This window comes from Vipera berus (assembly GCF_964194415.1).
Source record: "Vipera berus genome assembly, chromosome: 3".
NCBI lineage: Eukaryota > Metazoa > Chordata > Lepidosauria > Squamata > Viperidae > Vipera > Vipera berus.
Window position 1 is genome coordinate 127966239 of NC_138204.1, and position 21912 is coordinate 127988150.

Consider the following 21912-nt stretch of genomic DNA (forward strand, 5'->3'; position numbering starts at 1 on the left):
CCTAAGCCCTTCTGGGGGGAAAAAATGAACATTTTTTTGGGGGGGGGATGGTTAATCTTCATCCTTTACTGAAGGTGAGGATAATTACATATAATCAAACCAAAGCTGCACAGAATCACTTGGCTGAGTTGGGGGCTACAGAAATTGAATAAATAAAATGAAAAAATGCCTTCTGTTACTTTCCTTTATTTATGGAGAATTATAAGTGTTTGTCTACTGCACACTGATGTTATTTGAAAACCATGACAGTTGCACAATTTATCAACCTGTGAGTGAATACTTTTCTATTGTTATACCACATTTATTTTGAGTGACATTTGGAAGTTGAGAAATTGCATGTTTCTTTTCCAGGCTGATGTCACAGGAGCTTATGACTCTCTTCCCCATGATAAACTGGTAGAAGTGATTTTACAGATTCTTGCACCAGACAGAAATACCAGCTACAGCATACGACGCTATGCAGCAGTCATGAGGACTAGAAATGGATCTATTAAAAAAATTTACAGAACACTTGTAAGACAGACATGAGGGTTCCTCATTATTACTAAAAAAGTAAAGTCTTTAAATGTGTTAGGTCACATAGTGCAACTCAAACTTTATGTGCTAGTATTTTGATGCTCTCCCTGCAGTTTTCAACCCTGCTCACCTTTTCCTGTAGCCCAAATTAAAAAAAAATATTTACACCAATCCTTTTTTCAAATTTCCCATATCAAAAAAAAGAAAATGCCATTTTAATTCTAAATTGTATCTTCCATTATAAAAATATAGTTGTATATAAGGGTCATCTGATTTTTTAAATCATATTCAAAGGTATATTAAACAGATAGTGCTCCCTCTGATAAATCAAATTGTTTTTTAAGTCTTAATACTCGCTTTCTTTCTTTGCCAAGTAGTTTTCCAAGCCAAGGCAATTAAATCGCCCCAAAATTTTATTTCTATTTTTGTGCAGGCTGCTTGGCATAAGAAAGGCAATTTAGGTAAAGTATTGGGGGGGGACTCCGCCCATCCACATTCCCTAGACATGTCCTCTGCTTGCTCTTATGTTCCGTTTTCTCAAATCTTCCTTGTCCTCAGGTGTATTTTGGAGAAGGAAGTAAGAGATCTTTTGTATTGTATTTTCATTGTTATAAGTAGGTCTTGCAATATTTTATTTGTATATGGCAATCCATATTTCTCTTCTACCTTTTCTATCTCTAGATCCATTTCTTCTGCTTCATCCTCTGATTTCTGGTTTATTTTTTCATACTTTGAAGTTATCTGGGAGCTTTCCCGTTGTAGCTTCAATTTGGAAATTTGGTCCTTTATCATCTAGGTTATTTTTATTTCTCTCCCACTAGCTCTTGAGATTAAAAGTCTAAGGTATCTAAGTCAGTAGGTATCTATACCCCAAGAAGGTTAGTATGATAAAAATGCCAAAATATTTTCCTTTATTGCCCACTGTACCAAGCAGCCAAGGAGTTGGTTATGGTGCTGTACTTAAATTCATCACCAGATGTCATTCAAAGTCCATTTTCCACTCTTAAAGGGTTGTTTTCTTATATTTCACCTCAATAATTTTTTCCCCAAGAGAACAATTATCTCAGTTCTCAGATTTATCAAAACTGTCTTTCCCCTGCAGGTTTAGAGGGCTTTCCTTGCATCGCCGTCTCTGTGATTGACAAGGCACCTCTCCTCCTTCATCGCCTCTTCAGGGCGACTTTAGGCCTTTTTCAGGGCCCCCAGCAGGGCGAAATCAGGCAGAGAAGGAAGAACCTTGCCTTCCTGCATCCGTCTTGCCACGATGCAAAACTGGAAGTCCTTGGGTTTCTGATGTCTTGAATAGCTAATGGGTTGAAGAAGATTTCACTTCAAGCTGGAATTTCCCCAGGGAACTGAGTTTCCCAAAGAATTAGGCATTCCTAATGAGTTAAAGATTACTCTGTTCACCTAAGATCTCAAAGAAGGTGACCCTCGAGAGAGTAGCAGTACTGTGATCCTTACAAGGAAGCTGTACATCCTATACTAGATAAATCACAACATGGTAATCACCCTTGGAGCTTTAAATGGATTTTGTTCTGTCCATTGTGGTCACAACTACCACTGCGGCCTTTGTAATGGTTTTCCTCATTTGCTACAGGCTTTTGCAAATGCTGATGAAAGCCATTTTCCCTTTCCTTTTGCTCTGCAGAAGAAAGAAGCGGATTTTCTTTCATGCTAAAGATAGGAAGATAAAAAGCTGCACTAGTTTATTTATCTTCTTTTTTGAATAAACCCAGCAGAAAGGGGATCTTTTGATGGTTTTTCTAGAAAAATATAATGACATCACACTGAGCAATTTGTGAAGAACTTTTCAGTTAATCCTTTTTGTAGGTTTTTTTTTCCTGTCTGGTCCAATTTTGCAAGAAATGCTGCTTAGGGAGAGACTTAATAAAATTATTCCTTTTCCATCAGCCAAAATTAAGTAGAGCAACATCTTCTCTGTGATGTTCCTATACTAAGCATTAACTCTCTTCTGTGTATCTTTTGTGCTACTTCATTCTGCAAATGTTCAGCTTGAAGTAAAAGGAAGCAGTGCTAAAAAGAAAAGAGTATTGGTGAGGAGGTTTCCCCATGGATATTGATATATGCCCATATTTATATTTAAAGTCACGTTTGCTTCTAGGACTTAAAATATTGTAATTTTTTGTCACCATAATTGATGTAGCCTATCTTCTAATTTCTACAAGGAGCAGCACCAATTAGGCTAAATAATTGATTCTTGGATGTGGGTATTAAATATTTTTTTTGCAATTATTTAACATTTTAATGTCTTTTTTTCTTTTTAATTTGATATTTGAAAATGTAATTTATATCATGGCATTCAAACAGAATGGCTTTTGGTTTGTTTATTTGTTTGCTCATTTATTCAGGTTATATATTTCAATTTATACATTCATGATTGGGCAGTTTAAAATTAAAACAAATACTAACAAAACACCCCCCCCAAAAAAAAATAGCCATACAAATTACAAACATTAAAACAATTAAACAAGTAAAAGTATACAGAATGATCTCTGGGAGAATACAGCCATTTTATGGGCTGCAATAAGAGTATAGCCATTATGGCCTCCATTAAAATGTATCTGATAACCTGCAGTCTTATTCCAATAACTTCATTGAACATATAATTTATACAAGTAGGCTTACATAAATTAACATTGTTAAGCCAAAAGTGATTCTCAGGCCTGTCTGGTGATGTTCATTATACTTTTTTAAGCTAGGTTTTAGGTTTTAAAGACAGCTTTTTTCATTCTGTTTGAGAAAAACTAAGTGGCCAGACCTATTAACCAGTCTTCCCCCCCCCCAGTTATGTTTTTAATCCTGGGCATTATCAGAGAAGGCTTTTGAATTTTTATTTTTATGTCTGAAAATTATTGGTAATTTTTGTACTCAGATATCTTACTCTTTCCTGTTTTACGTTACATGTTATGGTCTTTTATGAAGTTAAAATAACTTAATTTGAATGTTTTTATAGGCCTCAAGTCACAATGAGTTTATGCATGGAATGAAGCAGTTTGTATCTCATCTTCAACAGAGCACTTCAATGAGAAATGCTATAATTGTTGAGCAGGTAATTTAACAGCTAGAATTTATATTCCTGAAAAAGGGAATTTACAAATATCTGCCTGTTTTTCAGCAAGCTTTCAGAGAGCTGCTTTTCAATCTAGCAACACTCTGGTCCTGAGAAGACTTGGTTTGCAAGTCTGAAAGTTGCCTCTCACTGTATCTTAAAATGTTAAACAGTTACAAACATGGCTCAAAGTTCAACCCATCTCATTATTTTTACCTCCTGGTTCCTGTCTTGGCTTTAATGCTTCAAATCTTAATGGGTATCATGATGTCCAACTTATTCCAAATGTCAAAGGGGAATTTATAAGAAACCTTGGCATTTGCATATGTAAAATTTATACCTTTTGAACTGCACATTTATATAGTCTTAGATGGGCTCATTCAAGTGTTCTATCCATTCTCTTTCAATTGACAGCGTACATACTATGTTTATTGGAATTTACCTTTGAGTATAGCTGATTGGGTGTTATTGCCAGATACTACCACTAGATGGTAGTAACATACAGTGTCATTTTGACGGACAGCCTTATTTTATTATACGTTATTCATCCTCCCTGATTTATTATAGATTATGATTATAGCTTATCTTATAGGTATTTTTAATTTTTAACAAGTTTTTTCTTTCATGTAGTACTATCACATACTGGACCTTCAATACACAAGATGTTCTTAGAAGTTTGGCCATACAGATTACAAATGAATACATGTTGAAAACTATAGTTGGACTAATATGATCCTGTGTTACATTGATCTGTATAGATTGTTTTGCCTAATTTGGTTTGCTTCTGTTATAACATCAGAAGATGATTTATGCCTTTTGCAATTACATTCCCCTCCCCCTCCCTCTCTAATGAAGTAGGTGATCACTATCAAGGGACAGTAATTAACTGCAAAGTAGGAGAGAGGGATTTTCTTCACTTAATTTACTGATTTGGCAACCCAAAAATGCACAGGTCTCATTTAAAAATATTTTACCTGGGCTGTTTTTATATTTTCTTTTTGTTATTGCAGGGTGTTTTACTGAGGGAAAGCAGTTCTAGCCTCCGTGAGTTTTTCTTGGAGTTGATCCATAATAATATCCTGAAGATTAAGGACAGGTACATGTTTATTATAAGCTTTTTAGGAATGTTTCACCTGGCAACTTGCTTTTGATTGGATTTTAATTGGGATAGGATTTTAGGAGTTTGGGTAAGGGCCTCAAACCCTTTCACTCTTTTCCAAAATGGCCCACTAGATAGCCCCTGAGAGGCACAAGCTGAGCATCTGAATATCCTCCCACCCATATTCTCTAGCAATTATTACTGAAAGGCCTGCTGCCTTTATTACAAGAAATATTTATATAATCATCTTGGAGAGGAGCCATTGATTTGCCATGAATTTATGCTAGCGCGTTTCAAAATGGTTAAAGTTGGTGACAAATTCCATGGCTCTAACTCACTGTTTTCCAAACTAAGGCATCTACAATTCCCTACATTTTTAAGTTTTCATAGAATATAAAGTTGGAAATTAAGGGTTAAGATTAAGAGAAGTATTTATACTGCTGTTGCTGGGTTGTTGTTTTTTTAGCAATTACTATTCTTGCCACTTGGTTTTGATGGCATATAAAGCTGCAATGATTATTTCTCTTGGTGGCACACAGCCTCTTGTTATTTTGCTGTTCATTTTGTTTCTTTTTCCCCAAGTCCTTTCATTTTCAGTTTATTTCAGCTAGTCGTTGCTGTGCGATTTTCAAATAATCTTTTCTTCTAAAGATCATTCTTAACCCTCTTGAGGGTAGAAGCCAGAACATCTGCCAGGATTTAAACTGATTCTGACCTCAGAACATCTGTGCTTAGCCTGCCAGCCTTTCCTCTTGAATGCATTCAGATAGCTCCTGAAATGTCATCCATTTATGTATTCATTCTGTTACTGCTAAAAAAATAATAATTAAGAGTTGATTGAAAAGGGACCAATTTATCTAAAACATGGGTTAGGGCACGGGTCGGCAACCCACGGCGCTGGATGTGTCCTACACAGGGCTTTTTTTCTCATAGAACGCTCAGAACGGAGTTCCGGCACCTTTTTTGGATGGAACCTTGTAGCGTAGGCAAGGCAGGTTGTATGACATGTGTGAGTTCCGGCACCTTTTTCTTTTACAAAAAAAGCACTGGTCCTACAGCTCCCAGTCGTCCTCCGCCATTTGCAGAGAGAGAGAGAGAGGCACTTTCCCTTCTCTCTCTCTCTCTCTCTCTCTTCCCCCCCCCCCGTTTGTGTGTGTGTGTGTGTGTGTGTAAAAAAGAGTGTTCTCCTAGAAGCTGACAAGCTTATTGGGAGGGGCTCCTGCCTTTGCTGCATCTCCACAGGAAGCAAGAGAGCCAGCCCAATAAGAATGTGTGTCAGCTTGTCCGAGAACAGCAGCGTGAAGCCAGCTTGCCAGGTGAGCAGAAGATCGGAGAGAGGGGAGGAGGGAGAGAGAGAAAGAGGGAGGGAGAGAGAACTCATGTATAGCAGCTTCTATTTCTTTTTAATTAAACTCTTCAATCAAGCTCCCCGCTTAGCATGCGCGCACGTTTTGCAGCTCCCAGTGGTTTTTTTTTCCCCTGTGGGAAACGGGTGCAAGTGGCTCTTTGAGTGTTTTAAGGTTGCCAACCCCTGGGTTAGGGTATAGTAGAGGGCAAATCTAGAGCATTTAGGAGAATAGACGAGAGATTAGAGGGCAGGGATGAACTTACATAAGCTCTGGACAAAGAGGAGCATCTAAGCACTGGGGATGGGGGAGGAATCCGCTTATTCAAATGGTGGCAGACCGTTTGGATTGGGAAAGCAACTTACACATGTGCAAGAAGAAATGTTTCCAAACGTACCACTAGTTTAGCTCCATTTTCTTTTTGTCATGCAAGTAATCCTCGAGTTTCGACAGTTCACTTAAGTGACTGTTCAAAGTTACATCACCCCCCTTCAAGTTCTTACAACACAGTCCCAAGGTTACAAATCTTGCAGCACCACGATGGTCGTTCACCCTTATGAATGACTGCAGAGGCACTGCAACATTCGCCTACCTATTTCCCCCCTCCCCCCGCCAGATCTCCACAGGCACTGGGCCTGTGGAGATTTTACCTTGCAAAGATCTAGCAAGCTGTCTCTTCTCCAGCCTCTTTGCCACGGTTTCTTTGCTTGCTTCAGTGCTTCAGGCCCTCCGTGTATTCGCAGAGAATTCGCTACTGATTTCGCAGTACTTCAGGCCTCCATTCTCTGCAAATGGAGGCCTGAACGAGATCTGTGCCAGAAGCCTTTGCAAATGGATGGGATGTTTCAGTGTTTCAGGCCTTCTGTCCATTTGCCACTTCTTTGCCCAAACCTGCAGGGGCGAGAGATTGCATCCCTGCAGGCTTCGGTCGACTTTGAAAAAAGTTTTTGCCGCCAAAAAAGGAGGGCAGGGTGTGTGTGTGTGTGTGTGTGTGTGCCTCTCCCAGCCTCCATTCCTGGTGGCAAAAGCCTTGAGCAAAGGCTTGCTGAAGCCTGCAGGGGTGAGAGATTGTGTCCCTGTAGAGTCTGGTCATTTTTGCAAAGAGCTTTTGTCACCAAGAACGGAGGCTGGGAGGGGCATGCATGCCGCTCTCTGCCTCCATTCTTGGCAGCAAAAGCCTTGAGGAAAGCCAGCCAAAGCTATCTTCAATTTGCCATCCCTTCCCCAGAAGTCCTTTAAATTTATTTCTCTTCCTCTCTGTCCATTAGACCAGGGCTTTTCAACCAGTGGTACGGGTACCACCTGTGGTACATTGGCACCTGGCAGGTGATACACAACCATTCTAGAAAAGTGGTGGCAGGGGAGGGGAATGAGCTGAACCAGTGGCAGCACCACACAACCCTGAGCAAGAGACAGCTGGAGCTGCAGGGCTGTCAGGGCTCAGCGGAAGTGCCAGGATCGGCTGTGGCTTGGGGGGCACTTTTTCCAGTGCCATTGTAACTTCGAACAGTCACTAAGCAAACTGTTGTAAGTTGAGGACTACCTGTACTTCATCACTTTTTTCCTTTTTTTGGTCAAGTTTTTGACACCTTGCTAGGCTAATGGTGATACTCGGATGTTGCCATATCCTAAAAGTGGTACAATGGGTGAAAAGGTTGAAAAGCCCTGCATTAGACAGTTATTCTGTCTCCCCCCAGCCGAGGAAAATCATAGTGAGTAGAATCCTGATTGGTAGTGTGGAATGTACCTGCAGGTGGGAAGTGAAATATTTACTGTTCTCCCATATACTCAGGCTTATTTTAAATACAAATATAGACCGAATCCATCAGATACAGTAGCTCCAGTGTTTGAATGCGTTTGAATGCATTGTGTTCTACTGCAAGGGAAGATTTTAACAGTATTTTCACGATCCACAAACTTAAAAATATAGTTAGGTAAGTTGTCTATTCAGCTATGTCAGAAATATTCTGTTTCATGTTACTGCTTGTGTAGCTGAAGGTAAAGAGAGGAAGTACATAGGGAGAAGCCCATGAGATACCAGTGTGAATCTTTCGTGCCAGGTGGGGAGAGAGAAATAGGTGTTTATTTGAGGGAATGTCGAGCAGTTGAATCAATACACTGATTCAGAATTCTGAGTATTGCTATCCAACAGAACTTGGGGCAATGGTGTCCTAACAGAAAAGCCTATTTTCTGTCCCCTGCACCAAGATTCCAGCTCAAGTCCCATTTACTTGCTCTATTTACAGGGAAATCATTGTCAATATCATATGTTTCTCACATGATACACAATTTGCCCATCAGAAAATACTTCTTATTGCAGTGAAATGCTCAGCCTTACTACAACTAACTGTTTTACTACCAGATTTGCATTCTTAATGACAGTGGGCTTTTGGTTCCTGGCATTTTTCAGGTACTATGTGCAGTGCTGTGGAATTCCCCAGGGCTCCATTTTATCAACTCTACTTTGCAACCTCTGCTATGGAGACATGGAGAATAAGTTACTGTGCAATGTGCAAAAGGATGGGTAAGGTGTTATTCTGCTGTTTGGCATCTTAGCCATTCCCAAAGGACCAAACTCTCTTGTGCTGCAATCTTTATAAAAGTTAAGTATCATTCAGTGCTTAGATAATAACATGAAGCCCAGTATAAAGTCTTCCAATTAAGGATGAAAGGAGTTGGAGGTATTAACCAGCATTATTTGCCCCTGCATGTCTGCCAAACATATTACAAATCAGAGCCTGTTCCTGCTCCAGTTCTGTCTATCAAATTATAATCCAACAGATGTAAATTGAGAAACAGTTAAGGCAAACTAGCCAACTTGAAACATAGGAAGATTCTATGTAGGTATTTGGTTAAAACTACATTGTTACATGTGTCACTGTGAAATCAAATATATGCAAGTTATATTGTGTCAGCTGCATGACATCACTAATTTGCCTCACTTGTATGATGTAATGACACACGCCACTACTACTGTGTTTCTCTAAAAGTAAGACCTACCCCGAAAATAATCCCTGGCTTGATTTTTGGGGGTGGGCCTAATATAAGCCCTACCCCAAAAATAAACCCTAGTTTCGAGTGAGGCACATACCTAAAAATGAAGCTGGGGTGGGGGTGTGAAGCTGCCCGATGCGCCCCATATCAACTTAATTTGCATCCAGGCCTCTCCTCACCAACCCACTTGTTCTGTGGCGTCCCCAGACTTGTATTTCACAGTCATAGGCCTTTCTGGAGGGCCGCTGCAGCCAAGAACCGAGCTTTAATCCATAGCTTGGTTCTTGGCTGTGGTGGCTTTCCGGAAAGGCCTTTGACTGTGAAATGCAGGCCGGAGCTCCACTCTCAGCTGCTATTTCGGCCACAGAAGAAGTGGGCTGGCTGGGTGGGGCTGTCGGCGCTGGAGGTGAGTGGAAAAGACAACACACACACCCCAAAATAAGACCTGGTGCCTCTCTTGGAGGCAAAAAAAAAAAAGACCCGGTCTTATTTTGGGGAAAACACGGTACCTCCTCCCCAACATCCATATGCATCTGCATCAGAATGTAAACTATTTTCAAAGCTGCATTTCAAGCAGGCCTAGGAATTTTAGCTCTTTGTCTCCAGGAATCTGACAAAAATCCCTTTTGCTAGTACTTCATGAAAATAGTGGCATTTCTGGCAAAATACTCCTTCCAGAATCCATTTCAGAATATGAAAGAACAAAAAGTTGTCACCTTTTGATACAACCAGGAGCCAGCAGTGCCAGCCAGATTCTTTGGCACACACGCAAGAATGCAGAGTTGCTTTCTTCAAAGGTGCAGCTTGAAATGAAATAAAAAACCAATGCTTAGTCAAGTCTTTCTAGATCAAGCAATAAGCACATCCTGTACTTGTGTCTTTCTTACCTCCTCCAACATTTAAATCAGAACAAGTAAATATTGACATGTTATACCAGCCCATTAAAACAGATCGAGGGCACCTATGTTTGCCTCTACGATGACCCCTGTATAAAGGTGTTCAAGAGCCAACAATGAATTTATCCTCTTCTCCCACTTTGACCCAAAACTAAATTATTTTGAGACTTCTGGGAGGGGTGTTATTTTCCCTTCTGTGAATGTGGTGCTGGGATAAGCACCACATTAATACAACCTGTAGAGTAAAGTTTATTTCATTTTGCTTGCAGTGTATCAGGATTTCTGGCAAAATTATGGTATTGGCAAGATATTTGGGAAGGGTTTTTTTATTATCAGTAATAATGACTATACTGAGTTGAGTAGTTAGTGAGAGGTTACCAGAAATTCTGAAGGCAAAACCTGAACTGAAAAGTCTGAAAACCATCTGGGAGAAAGGCAGTGACAAAGCACTTTTGCTGCCAGGAAGATTATGTGGACACACAGAATTTAAGCCATATTTTATCCAAGGAAGTATTTATTTTTATCTTCAGCCTGACTCTTGAGGACTGGCAGATGGTATGGAGAAGGTCTGCAAAAACCCAAGCATATCCTGTTATCCTTACTTAAGTTCTCGGAAAAATTTGAGTCAGGGTTTGTTTGTTTTAGTGTATTTTTCTGCCCAGATTCAAGTCCAATCAGCTTCTCATCATATGGAAATTAAACATAGCAGGTGGGTTCATCCATCATTGTGATGGATGATCAGAACTTAAAATCCTGTTCGTTTTTGTGCCAATTTTATTTATGGGAGAAAGGTTAATTTACAGCACTGATACATTTTTTTATAATGATTTGGATAATAGAATAGTATATGTAATGGGAGTAATACGTGTATTACGTTTACCTCAAGTAATTGAAAAATGAAGAACTATGAGCAATGCATTCGTGCTTTAAATGTACCCAAGACCAAGATATTAACTTTTTTTCATATCACAGAGTACTGATGCGTTTAACAGATGATTTTCTGCTCGTTACACCTCATTTAGAACAAGCAAAAACATTTCTGAGGTATGACAATGAAAGATACTATTTTTAATGAGTGATTTTATCATCTTTCCTTGAATTCTAATTTTCTGTGCACAAAGGGATGAAAACATTCCTATCTTGTCCTATTCTGCTCTTCTTTCACATTTTTCTACATGGATATTCCATAAAAGTGCACTTAAAATGCTTTCTTTTAAATATATGCGTTCTTTAGAATATATGCAAGAGGAAATTAACTGAAACCCTCAATAAAGTCCTGTAGAGGTAGCAATGATTACCATGAAAAGCATGGGTTATGATCTTGCTGGTGTATTGATTCTAAATAAAATGATCAGTCCTTGCTCTTTCCATGGTTAGCAAAACCAAAATGGACTTTATAAAATAAGGGGGTAAGCAAGTAGAAGTGACTAAATTCACATAACTGAAGAAAAGCCAATCCGGGGGGGGGGCAGGGGAAGTTATTAAGTTCTTATATTTTAGGCTTATTGCCATCTTGCTTAAAATTAGCAATTCTAATATCAAAACCTAAGCTATCAGGTGTAACTTACATCTGACCTACAAGCGGCTTTCCCCAGCTTTCACTCATTCTGGAGTTTTGGAGAGACTATACAGCTGACTACTTATTTGGAGAAATTTATCATATGTATCTGCAGTTAGTAATTGTGATGGAATTATTTTAGGTAGCAATTTGGAACATATATTTTCATTCATGTAGGACTCTAGCCAAAGGCATTCCAGAGTATGGCTTTGTTATAAATCCATCTAAGACTGTGGTGAATTTTCCTGTGGATGAAAACGTTCCACGTAGCTTGGAGTTCAAACAATTACCAACTCACTGTGTTATCCCATGGTGTGGATTATTAATTAATACACAGACTCTGGAAATTTACTGTGATTACTCCAGGTATGTACTATTCAGGAATAGTTATTGCATTAATATTAAGACTGGATGCTTTAATCAGTGAGTTGATAAACCAAAGATTTATTGAATGAATCAGTGAGGTTAAATTTAGTAGACAAAGTTAAATAAAGACCCATAGGTAAACAGCATATTTGCTTATCCTTAAAGGCTGGTTGTGGCAAGTTAGTTAGAATATGAAGTATAAAAACATAGTGAAAATAGTCCGCTATGTTCAAGTGACTTTTGTGAAATTTAAAATCATTTAGAACTATATTATCCTCCCAAAGTAGCTGTTTCATAATACACAGATTAATCTACATAGATTCTGAAATAGATGATGAATCAACTCAAATAATTTTATAGCCTAAGTAATATACCTTACTAGAAGCTAAAAGATGAGCTTTCAAGCCTCTACTATAACTTACAGTTTTGATTTCTATAAAATTTAAATCCTTGCTGTGTTTGTAGATTAAACCTGGCAGGATGTTCTCACGCAGGCTTAAAAGGATGCATTTTTGGATTAATAGACTAATTTGTGGAGATCTAAAAATGGAATATTTCAGATTTCTGTGAAGGAATATTTGGAATTAATAGAGCTGATCATTCAGCAGATTGCAAGACTTTTTATTTTTCAATCTGAATTGCACCATCCAGGTGGCAGCCTTGACATGTGAATTGTTTTGAGCTGCAGGTTTGAAGAGTGACAGGGAACCATGCATAGGAATGTGTGATGAGAGGACAAGGTAGACCACTCAACAACAGCCCTAAATTCTGGAAGACCCCAAATGATTTCTGCATAAGTCCAGAACCTTTTGTATAAAGTTACAAATAATTAAGCACTTCTTTAAAAATTATAGATTGCCATCAAAATGTTTTAAGATGTTATGACCTTCTAATTTAAAAACGTTTAACGTTTCCCTACATGATCATTATTTCAAAATCTTCACGTTTTGAATTTTATAAAAGCTAACTTAAATATATTTTTGTAATAGGAAAAATATCTAATGAAGTATAATGATGTCTAAATTAGGCTGATCTCTTTCTCCACTTACCTTCCACTGCAGTTATGCTTACACATCTATCAGGTCAAGCCTGTCTTTGAACTGTACTAGAAAAGCTGGTGTGAACATGAGAAATAAATTGCTTGCAGTCCTGCAGCTCAAATGTCACCCTTTATTGGTAGATTTACAGGTAAGAGAATGCAGAATTCAGAACGGATGCCTGAAAAGTACTTTATATGCACAATGATCTCAAACATACAGTCAGATCTAGATATTTTGTGCCACCCAATCGACTTGAGCCAGAAACTGATGTCACTACAGTTATCTTGGCATACAATACTTATTTTATCTTTCCAGTCTACAATTTTGATTTACCGTATATACTTGAGTATAAGCCGACTCGAGTATAAGCCGAGACCCCCAATTTCACCCCCAAAAACTGGGAAAAGTTGTTGACTTGAGTATAAGCCGATCCGCCGTTCTGCAAGCCTCCGCCACCGGCGGAGGCTGGATCCGCGCTCTGCAAGCCTCTGCCGCCAGCAGAGGCTCGATCCGCCATTTTGCAAGCCTGAATACACAGGAATACCCTGTGTGGCCGCGGCTCTCGGGGAAGCCCTGGCTGTCTGCTTCCTCGCTCCACGCTGCCATTCGGGGCCCGCGCGTTCCCCGGGCAAATCGCGGCGCCCAGCAGGCGAGGAAACACGCCCGCTCCAGTCGCCCCCCCTTCCCTCAGGAGACGCGAAGCAAGTGACCGCCCGGAGCTTACCGAGGACTTGCGCGCGGCCGAGGCTTCGGTGCTTCCAGGATCGCGCGCACCTCTCCCAAGCCGCCGCCGTCCGGAGACCTGCCGAAGTTTGGGGAGGTGCGCGCGCACCTCCCCAAACCTCCCCAAACGTCGGCAGGTCTCCGTTCCTCCGCGCAGACCTGCCGACGTTTGGGGAGGTTTGGGCGCCTCCCCAAATCTCCCCAAACGTCGGCAGGTCTCCGTTCCTCCGCGCAGACCTGCCGACGTTTGGGGAGGTTTGGGCGCCTCCCCAAACCTCCCCAAACGTCGGCAGGTCTCCGTTCCTCCTGCCGACGTTTGGGGAGGTTTGGGCGCCTCCCCAGGTCTCCGTTCCTCCGCGCAGACCTGCCGACGTTTGGGGAGGTTTGGGCGCCTCCCCAAATCTACCCAAACGTCGGCAGGTCTCCGTTCCTCCGCGCAGACCTGCCGACGTTTGGGGAGGTTTGGGCGCCTCCCCAAACCTCCCCAAACGTCGGCAGGTCTCCGTTCCTCCTGCCGACGTTTGGGGAGGTTTGGGCGCCTCCCCAGGTCTCCGTTCCTCCGCGCAGACCTGCCGATGTTTGGGGAGGTTTGGGCGCCTCCCCAAACGTCGGCAGGTCTCCGTTCCTCCTGCCGACGTTTGGGGAGGTTTGGGCGCCTCCCCAAACCTCCCCAGGTCTCCGTTCCTCCGCGCAGACCTGCCGACGTTTGGGGAGGTTTGGGCGCCTCCCCAAACCTCCCCAGGTCTCCGTTCCTCCGCGCAGACCTGCCGACGTTTGGGGAGGTTTGGGCGCCTCCCCAAACCTCCCCAAACGTCGGCAGGTCTCCGTTCCTCCTGCCGACGTTTGGGGAGGTTTGGGCGCCTCCCCAAACCTCCCCAGGTCTCCGTTCCTCCGCGCAGACCTGCCGACGTTTGGGGAGGTTTGGGCGCCTCCCCAAACCTCCCCAGGTCTCCGTTCCTCCGCGCAGACCTGCCGACGTTTGGGAAGGTTTGGGCGCCTCCCCAAACGTCGGCAGGTCTGCGCGACGTTTGGGGAGGTTTGGGGAGGTGCCCAAACCTTCCCAAACGTCGGCAGGTCTGCGCGGAGGAACGGAGACCTGGGGAGGTTTGGGGAGGCGCCCAAACCTCCCCAAACGTCGGCAGGTCTGCGCGGAGGAACGGAGACCTGGGGAGGTTTGGGGAGGTGCCCAAACCTCCCCAAACGTCGGCAGGAGGAACGGAGACCTGCCGACGTTTGGGGAGGCGCCCAAACCTCCCCAAACGTCGGCAGGTCTGCGCGGAGGAACGGAGACCTGGGGAGGTTTGGGGAGGTGCCCAAACCTCCCCAAACGTCAGCAGGAGGAACGGAGACCTGGGGAGGTTTGGGGAGGTGCCCAAACCTCCCCAAACGTCGGCAGGTCTGCGCGGAGGAACGGAGACCTGGGGAGGTTTGGGGAGGCGCCCAAACCTCCCCAAACGTCGGCAGGTATGTGCGGAGGAACGGAGACCTGGGGAGGTTGGGGGAGGCGCCCAAACCTCCCCAAACGTCGGCAGGAGGAACGGAGACCTGCCGACGTTTGGGGAGGTTTGGGGAGGCGCCCAAACCTCCCCAAACGTCGGCAGGTCTGCGCGGAGGAACGGAGACCTGGGGAGGTTTGGGGAGGTGCCCAAACCTCCCCAAACGTCGGCAGGAGGAACGGAGACCTGGGGAGGTTTGGGGAGGCGCCCAAACCTCCCCAAACGTCGGCAGGTCTGCGCGGAGGAACGGAGACCTGGGGAGGTTTGGGGAGGCGCCCAAACCTCCCCAAACGTCGGCAGGAGGAACGGAGACCTGCCGACGTTTGGGGAGGCGCCCAAACCTCCCCAAACGTCGGCAGGTCTGCGCGGAGGAACGGAGACCTGGGGAGGTTTGGGGAGGCGCCCAAACCTCCCCAAACGTCGGCAGGAGGAACGGAGACCTGGGGAGGTTTGGGGAGGCGCCCAAACCTCCCCAAACGTCGGCAGGTCTGCGCGGAGGAACGGAGACCTGGGGAGGTTTGGGGAGGCGCCCAAACCTCCCCAAACGTCGGCAGGAGGAACGGAGACCTGGGGAGGTTTGGGGAGGTGCCCAAACCTTCCCAAACGTCGGCAGGTCTGCGCGGAGGAACGGAGACCTGGGGAGGTTTGGGGAGGCGCCCAAACCTCCCCAAACGTCGGCAGGAGGAACGGAGACTTGGGGAGGTGCCCAAACCTTCCCAAACGTCGGCAGGTCTGCGCGGAGGAACGGAGACCTGGGGAGGTTTGGGGAGGCGCCCAAACCTCCCCAAACGTCGGCAGGAGGAACGGAGACCTGCCGGGGTTTGGGGAGGCGCCCAAACCTCCCCAAACGTCGGCAGGTCTCCGTTCCTCCGCGCCCTGCCTGCCTGCTTCTTTCCGCTGCGGAAAGAAGCAGGCAGGCAGGGCGCGGAGGAACGGAGACCTGCCGTTTGGGGAGGTTTGGGGAGGTGCGCGCGCACCTCCCCAAACCTCCCCAAACTTCGGCAGGTCTCGGACGGCAGTGGCTTGGGAGAGGTGCGCGCGATCCCGGAAGCACCAAAGCCTCGGCCGCGCACAAGTCCTCGGTAAGTTTTTTTGTTGACTGGAGTATAAGCCGAAGTGGAATTTTTCAGCCCAAAAAGTGGGCTGAAAAATTCGGCTTATACTCAAGTATATACGGTAACTTGATTTAATGCATGTTTGTTTGCTGGAGAAACATTTTATTATCTTTTTCTATTTCCCCTGCTCTAAATTTAGATCAATAGCCTCAGGACAGTGTACATTAATATTTACAAGATACTACTTCTGCAGGCCTACAGGTAAGCATGTAACCTTGAAGCCCTGTTAACTTCCCCTTGGAATGTGAGGTGGGTAAAGATGATGTCACACTGTGCTTTCTCAAAGTTTGTTTTGAATGTGCTGGGCTATGGCCCTTTAATGGAGTGATTTGAAATACATCTAGCATAATAAATACTGCAATATATTACTGTACTCTCTAGGACAGGGGTAGGCAACCCCGGCTCTTTTATGACTCATGGACTTCAACTCCCAGAATTCCTGAGTTAGCATAGTTGAAGTCCATGAGTCATAAAAGAGCCGAGGTTGCCTACCCCTGCTCTAGGAGGATCTGCATTATCTGGGCAGCCTTTGTTAACTTCCAGTATTGATCCATATTCCTCCCGATAATGCTTTCTAATGCTACAGTTGTAATACAGATAGAATTGGCAGTTCTCAGATTTTTTTTTAATGGTAATTACTGATATTGTCCATTCATTTGGAGAATTGGGGAAATGCTTTAATGATTTATGTGTCCCACAAATAAAACTTGTCTGTTTTGTAAGATAATTTTACAGAGCGGTTTTTCCAAAAGAGGTGACCTGCCTTCAGTTCCCAATTACTTGAAATTACTTCCTATGTTTCCTAAGTACATCATCTCTGGATGTAAAATATAAGTAATCTTATGCTTATTATGCAATATTAACATTTTAGAAAACACATTACTTAACCTTTTTCTCTTTATCTTTAAAGTTATCTAAATCACCAGGGTTTCTTACAACCCGTTTCTTACAACCATTTTTTCTTTATCTGTCTATCCCCACCTCACACAAATAAACCACCAGCAGAATAGTTGTCATAGTGTCTTCTTCTTGCCCAAGGTTTTACTTTTAATCTGGCCATGCATAAATGGGAGATTTGCAACTTTACAATTTCCTTTAGACCAAATCCTAGTGGTACTCTGTTCTCTGGAAAATATTTGGCTTTAATTTTCTAGAGGCTCCTAGCCAAAGGGACTTGCTGAGCTGTCCCTTGTTCCTCTGTTCTAGAGTTTTACTGGAAAAAAATGCTCTTTCTTGGGTGCCTGTGGTAACAGTTCTGCTTCCGCCCCCCCCCCAAAAGAAATATTCTAGTAAACAGCACAAGAAATCTTCACCAAGGAATCTGCCAGTGCAAAAAAGCAAGCCCTTTTAAAATAAAGAAACTAGCTGGACATGAGTTTGGTTTGATAACCTGGGAAGTCTTTGAGTCTAAACAGACCAGAGGTTGTTGGGGGAAAAAATGAAGGGGCAATTAGACAGGCATAGCAGCATGGCCAAGGATGGCAATATACAGAAGATCTCCTCAGAACTGCTGTTGTGCAAGTTTGCCTGCACTTCATTATGGACCACTTTAAGCATTTGGAGCTTTCTTGGTTAAGTAAATGTTATTAGGAATGCATCTGCATCGTTCTTCGATCAAAACTGATGTCAGTTCAAACAACTGTGAATATGCAGCTGCTCTCCACCCCCACCCCTCATGCCTTCTCTTCTGCTGTCAGAAAGCAGAGAGTAAGCATGTAATTTATTAACCAGTTTTGGCTCCGGAACATTGTGTCTGAATAAAATCTGTCTGGGCTTTGACCTGCATCTTCCTGCCTTGCCCTTGCTTGCTGCATTAGAATCCCCATCTTCACTTTCTTAAGTACTGATAATCCTTTAATTACTTTACAATTGAACAGATCTTTTCTCTTGCAAAGGTTTTTTTCCCCCTCCCCCTCTCTCTTCTCTTGCAAACATTTGCTTATCAGAATTATAGAACGTACACTTTGGTCAAGGCCAAATGGAAGGAGAAGTTTGGTGTTTTCTTCTGTGTTGTGTCACTATTTGGTTCAAGAGTTAATGGAGAACATTTAAAGTTCCCAAGCAGTAGTCCATATATGTGCTGGCTTTAAAGCCACCCCCCTCACAGCCAATTCCTTGACTTGATCCAGTAGAAACTCCACCTCAGAGTTTTAAATTCAGTGACATTAAATGCTGGTACATCTGAAACCCTTATAAGCAAGGAATATCTGTGGCTTTTTTCATGCTAGATTTCATGCCTGTGTTCTCCAGCTCCCATTTCATCACCATATCAAAAATAACCCACGTTTCTTCCTGACGGTCATCTCCGATAGTGCTTCATGCTGCTTCTCTATTCTGAAAGCTAAAAATGCAGGTAGGTGAAATAAATACCTTTTGAGACTAATATCCCTTTTAAAATGGCTGCCCTGGGCTGACTTTTGTTTAATGCTTTTCATTACCTGGATAATCCCTATAGTAATCTTGGCAAGATTTCTGAAGTAGTTTGTTACTGCCTCCTTCCTGGGCTGAGAGACCCTGACTAGCCCAGGGTCATTCAGCTGGCTTTGTGCATAAAGAAGGACTCAAACCCACAGTCCCCTGGTTTCTAAACCAATATCTTAACAGTTAGACCAAAATAGCTCTTCTTTCCTTTCTCAAAAGTAAATTAAACTTGAAGTTGCACTATTGGAAGTTGCTATCCCGTTTTCCCTTCAAATAGCCTTTACGAATAGTGATTAGGAGTGGGACTATGACATTAAGAGAAGTGCAGTTGACTATGGAGTCCGTGGTGCCCTTTGAACTCAGTTGCTTGCAGACATTTCATTACCCAGCTAGGTAACATTAAGCCCCCTTTTTGTCTACTGAAGTGATTGTTTCCTCTGAGAGATGTTCTTTGGCTTGGAAAGGAAGCCCTCACTGGGTTACTGCTGGGTACAGCCTTTTATTTTTTATTTTGACATCAGCATGTAGTGAGGAATTAAATCTCCTGTGTGTACTGCGGTCCCAATCAATTCTCTCACAAAGGTGACAGCAGCGCGGTTTGTTTTGGTTTTTTGGGGTGTTTTTTTTTGGGGGGGTGCTTCTTTTTGAAGTAAAATAAAATAATCGGTAGTACATTCGAATATCAGTCAGGTTGGTCCCTCACAAGTGCCAGAGTAGCGATGTTTTATAGCAAAGCAATTGTACGGAATCACAAAATACATTTCTAAGTTTGGGGGATTTCTTTTTCTTGTAACAGGTAGCCCAGTTCCGTTTTCTTACAAAGCAGCCCAGTGGCTCTCCTTCCATGCCTTCAGCACTAAATTGGCAAATCACAGGGTGATTTACAAGTGTCTTCTTGGACCCCTCAGACAGTGTAAGTATTCCTTTCCTTTGATGTCCTTCATACTTTCTAGATGTTTTCAGGTGAGTTGCATAGAGTGTCAATACAGCTTATACACAATATGATGATTAGTATCATGATTGTGGACCTTAGATGCCTATCTCTTTCTGTAAGCCCTGTCAGATACTGTATAGTTATTCTTCTTTCCACATCATCTGAGGAGGGAGACTGGAATTAGCTTATCACCCTACTCCACTGCAACTTCACTGTCTAGTAGAACTTTAGAAAAAGACAAACCGTTCCTTGGTAGATTGTCTGGCCAGCATAGGGGACAAGCAGAGGGTAACTTGTTCAGCCTCAAGCTGCAAGTAACTGGTTGTTTCTAACAGCTGCTAGGCTGAGATAAGTATTAAAGCTGTTTGTGCATATCAGTAAATGTATCTGTCCACATCAGTAGAGTCTATAATAAGCAGTGTAAAGCTTGTCAACTACTACTATGCTCTTGAAATATTACCTCTATTTCCAATTGTGCTTTCAGTATAGGAGTATGATATTATACATGTCTCTTCAATAAAAATCCTGTTGGCAATATACAAAAGCGTTATTTTCTAATTTTAATTTTTCAGTTAAAAATGCAAATCTGTGTCAAATTAATACTAGTTTCTGTGATGATTACTATAAATTGTTTTAATAGTGCTGTTAAGAAATTATTTTTTTAGCGAACATACAGAGAACTAACTCTGCCTTAAGTTTCATTTATAAAATGGAATGTTGCTACAATAAGGAGATTTTTTATGATCGCAAGTTAATATTGCCTAGGTATTTCTTCTTTACTTGTGTTAACTGCACCATGTCTGGCATCTTTCCTGCAATAAAAGCATGTGCATAGGTATTTTTATTATTATCAACCCAAATCAATCCACTGCAAGATGAAGGCCTCTTCTTGAAAGTTATAAACCATAATCAGCACACTGATCCAGTGCAGATAGGTAGAGAGGTGTTTTGTGAAATCATAATTTAAGGCCAAGGTTTCATAACTGACTTCTGTGCCCAAGGGAGAACTAAAACCTTACCTTATATTACAATGTCTTATGTATTAAATTTGAAAAGGCAAAAGGATTTGCAAGTCGAGCACCATGAAAAAAATGGGACTAAAATTATAAATTAGGTCTATATTATAGACCAAACTCTTGACAACCAGCCTTAGAATTGGCAATAAAGATATCAAAGAGGTGGACAACGTCTGCTTTTTAGGATCAATATTAGGGAAGAAGCAGTCAAAAAATAAGCCACAAACTAGCAGTTGATAAAGCAACCATGAAGATCTTGGAAAAGATCTTCATAATGCTGTGATATGTCTATACAGATAGTCTGTTACTTACATTCATCCTCAAAAATTACAACTGCGATGCCACCCTCACCATCCAATGGTTTCATTTTGGGCAATTGGCTTACATTTATGAGCAGTTATAAAATCCGCAGTCGTTTGATGGTGTTTTGTGACTCTTTTGTCATTTTCGTGCAAAAAAGGCCCATTAGACTTAGGGCCAAATATAAAATACAGAATAACAATGTTGGAAAGGTCCTTGGAGGTCTTCTAACCACCTACTCAAAAAGGAGACCTATACTATTCTGGTCAAATGTCTGCCTAAATTCTTCTTAAAGACCTCCAGTGATGAAGCACCCAGAACAACTGGAGGCAAGCCATTGAGTTATACAGTTAATAACTAACTTAGTGAATCGTTACTTTATTCACTTAGTGGTTCATTTAGCAACCAAGTGATTCGCTTAACAACCAGTGACTTGCTTAACAACCATTGTAAAACTGCAACAATTTACGACCAAAATTTGGTGCTGAATTGTGGTCATCAGTCAAGGACTCTGTATACCTGCAGGAATCAGAACTGTGTAAGCCATGATATTCCCTGTGATACTCTTACGGAAAATAAAAATGGACTTTGAAAAGGTGCAAGATAGGAAAGATTATTGACATTTTTGAACTGTGGTTATTAGGGAAGACTCCTGAGAATACTGTGAACAGCCAAGAAAACAAAGCAATAGATCATCAAAAAATGAGTTCTAATTCGAATGGCCAGACTCAAATTATCCTGCAAAGATCTAGCTGTCTGAAGAAGTTGTAATGCTGGGAAAGGTAGAAGGAAAGAGAAGACAGATAGACTCAATTACAGCAGTGAGTAAGTAGAGCTTTGGAAGCTTTGGAAGACCTGAAAAGAACAAGTTAGGGACAGATCATCATGGAGATAATTTATCTAATTGGTCACTAAGAATTAACAACAGTTTGATGATCTATAACCAAAATTTAGCACTCCTTCATTTACACATACACACACACACACACACACACACAGCCCAAATCAGCTTGAACATA

General features: G+C 42.2%; 1 protein-coding gene across 1 annotated transcript in view; it reads left to right on the plus strand.

Annotated features, from left to right (window-relative positions):
* TERT (telomerase reverse transcriptase) overlaps window positions 1-21912 on the plus strand; it is a gene marked incomplete at its 5' end in the record, with an annotated part of 38190 nt that overhangs the window by 14659 nt on the left and 1619 nt on the right. Inside the window, 10 exons of the mRNA XM_081326107.1 lie at window positions 352-513; window positions 3494-3589; window positions 4600-4685; window positions 8445-8558; window positions 10897-10968; window positions 11660-11848; window positions 12910-13036; window positions 16362-16423; window positions 18451-18579; window positions 19444-19556. Coding sequence (XP_081182233.1) covers window positions 352-513; window positions 3494-3589; window positions 4600-4685; window positions 8445-8558; window positions 10897-10968; window positions 11660-11848; window positions 12910-13036; window positions 16362-16423; window positions 18451-18579; window positions 19444-19556 — 1150 coding nt within the window. The remainder of the gene's footprint in view (window positions 1-351; window positions 514-3493; window positions 3590-4599; window positions 4686-8444; window positions 8559-10896; window positions 10969-11659; window positions 11849-12909; window positions 13037-16361; window positions 16424-18450; window positions 18580-19443; window positions 19557-21912) is intronic.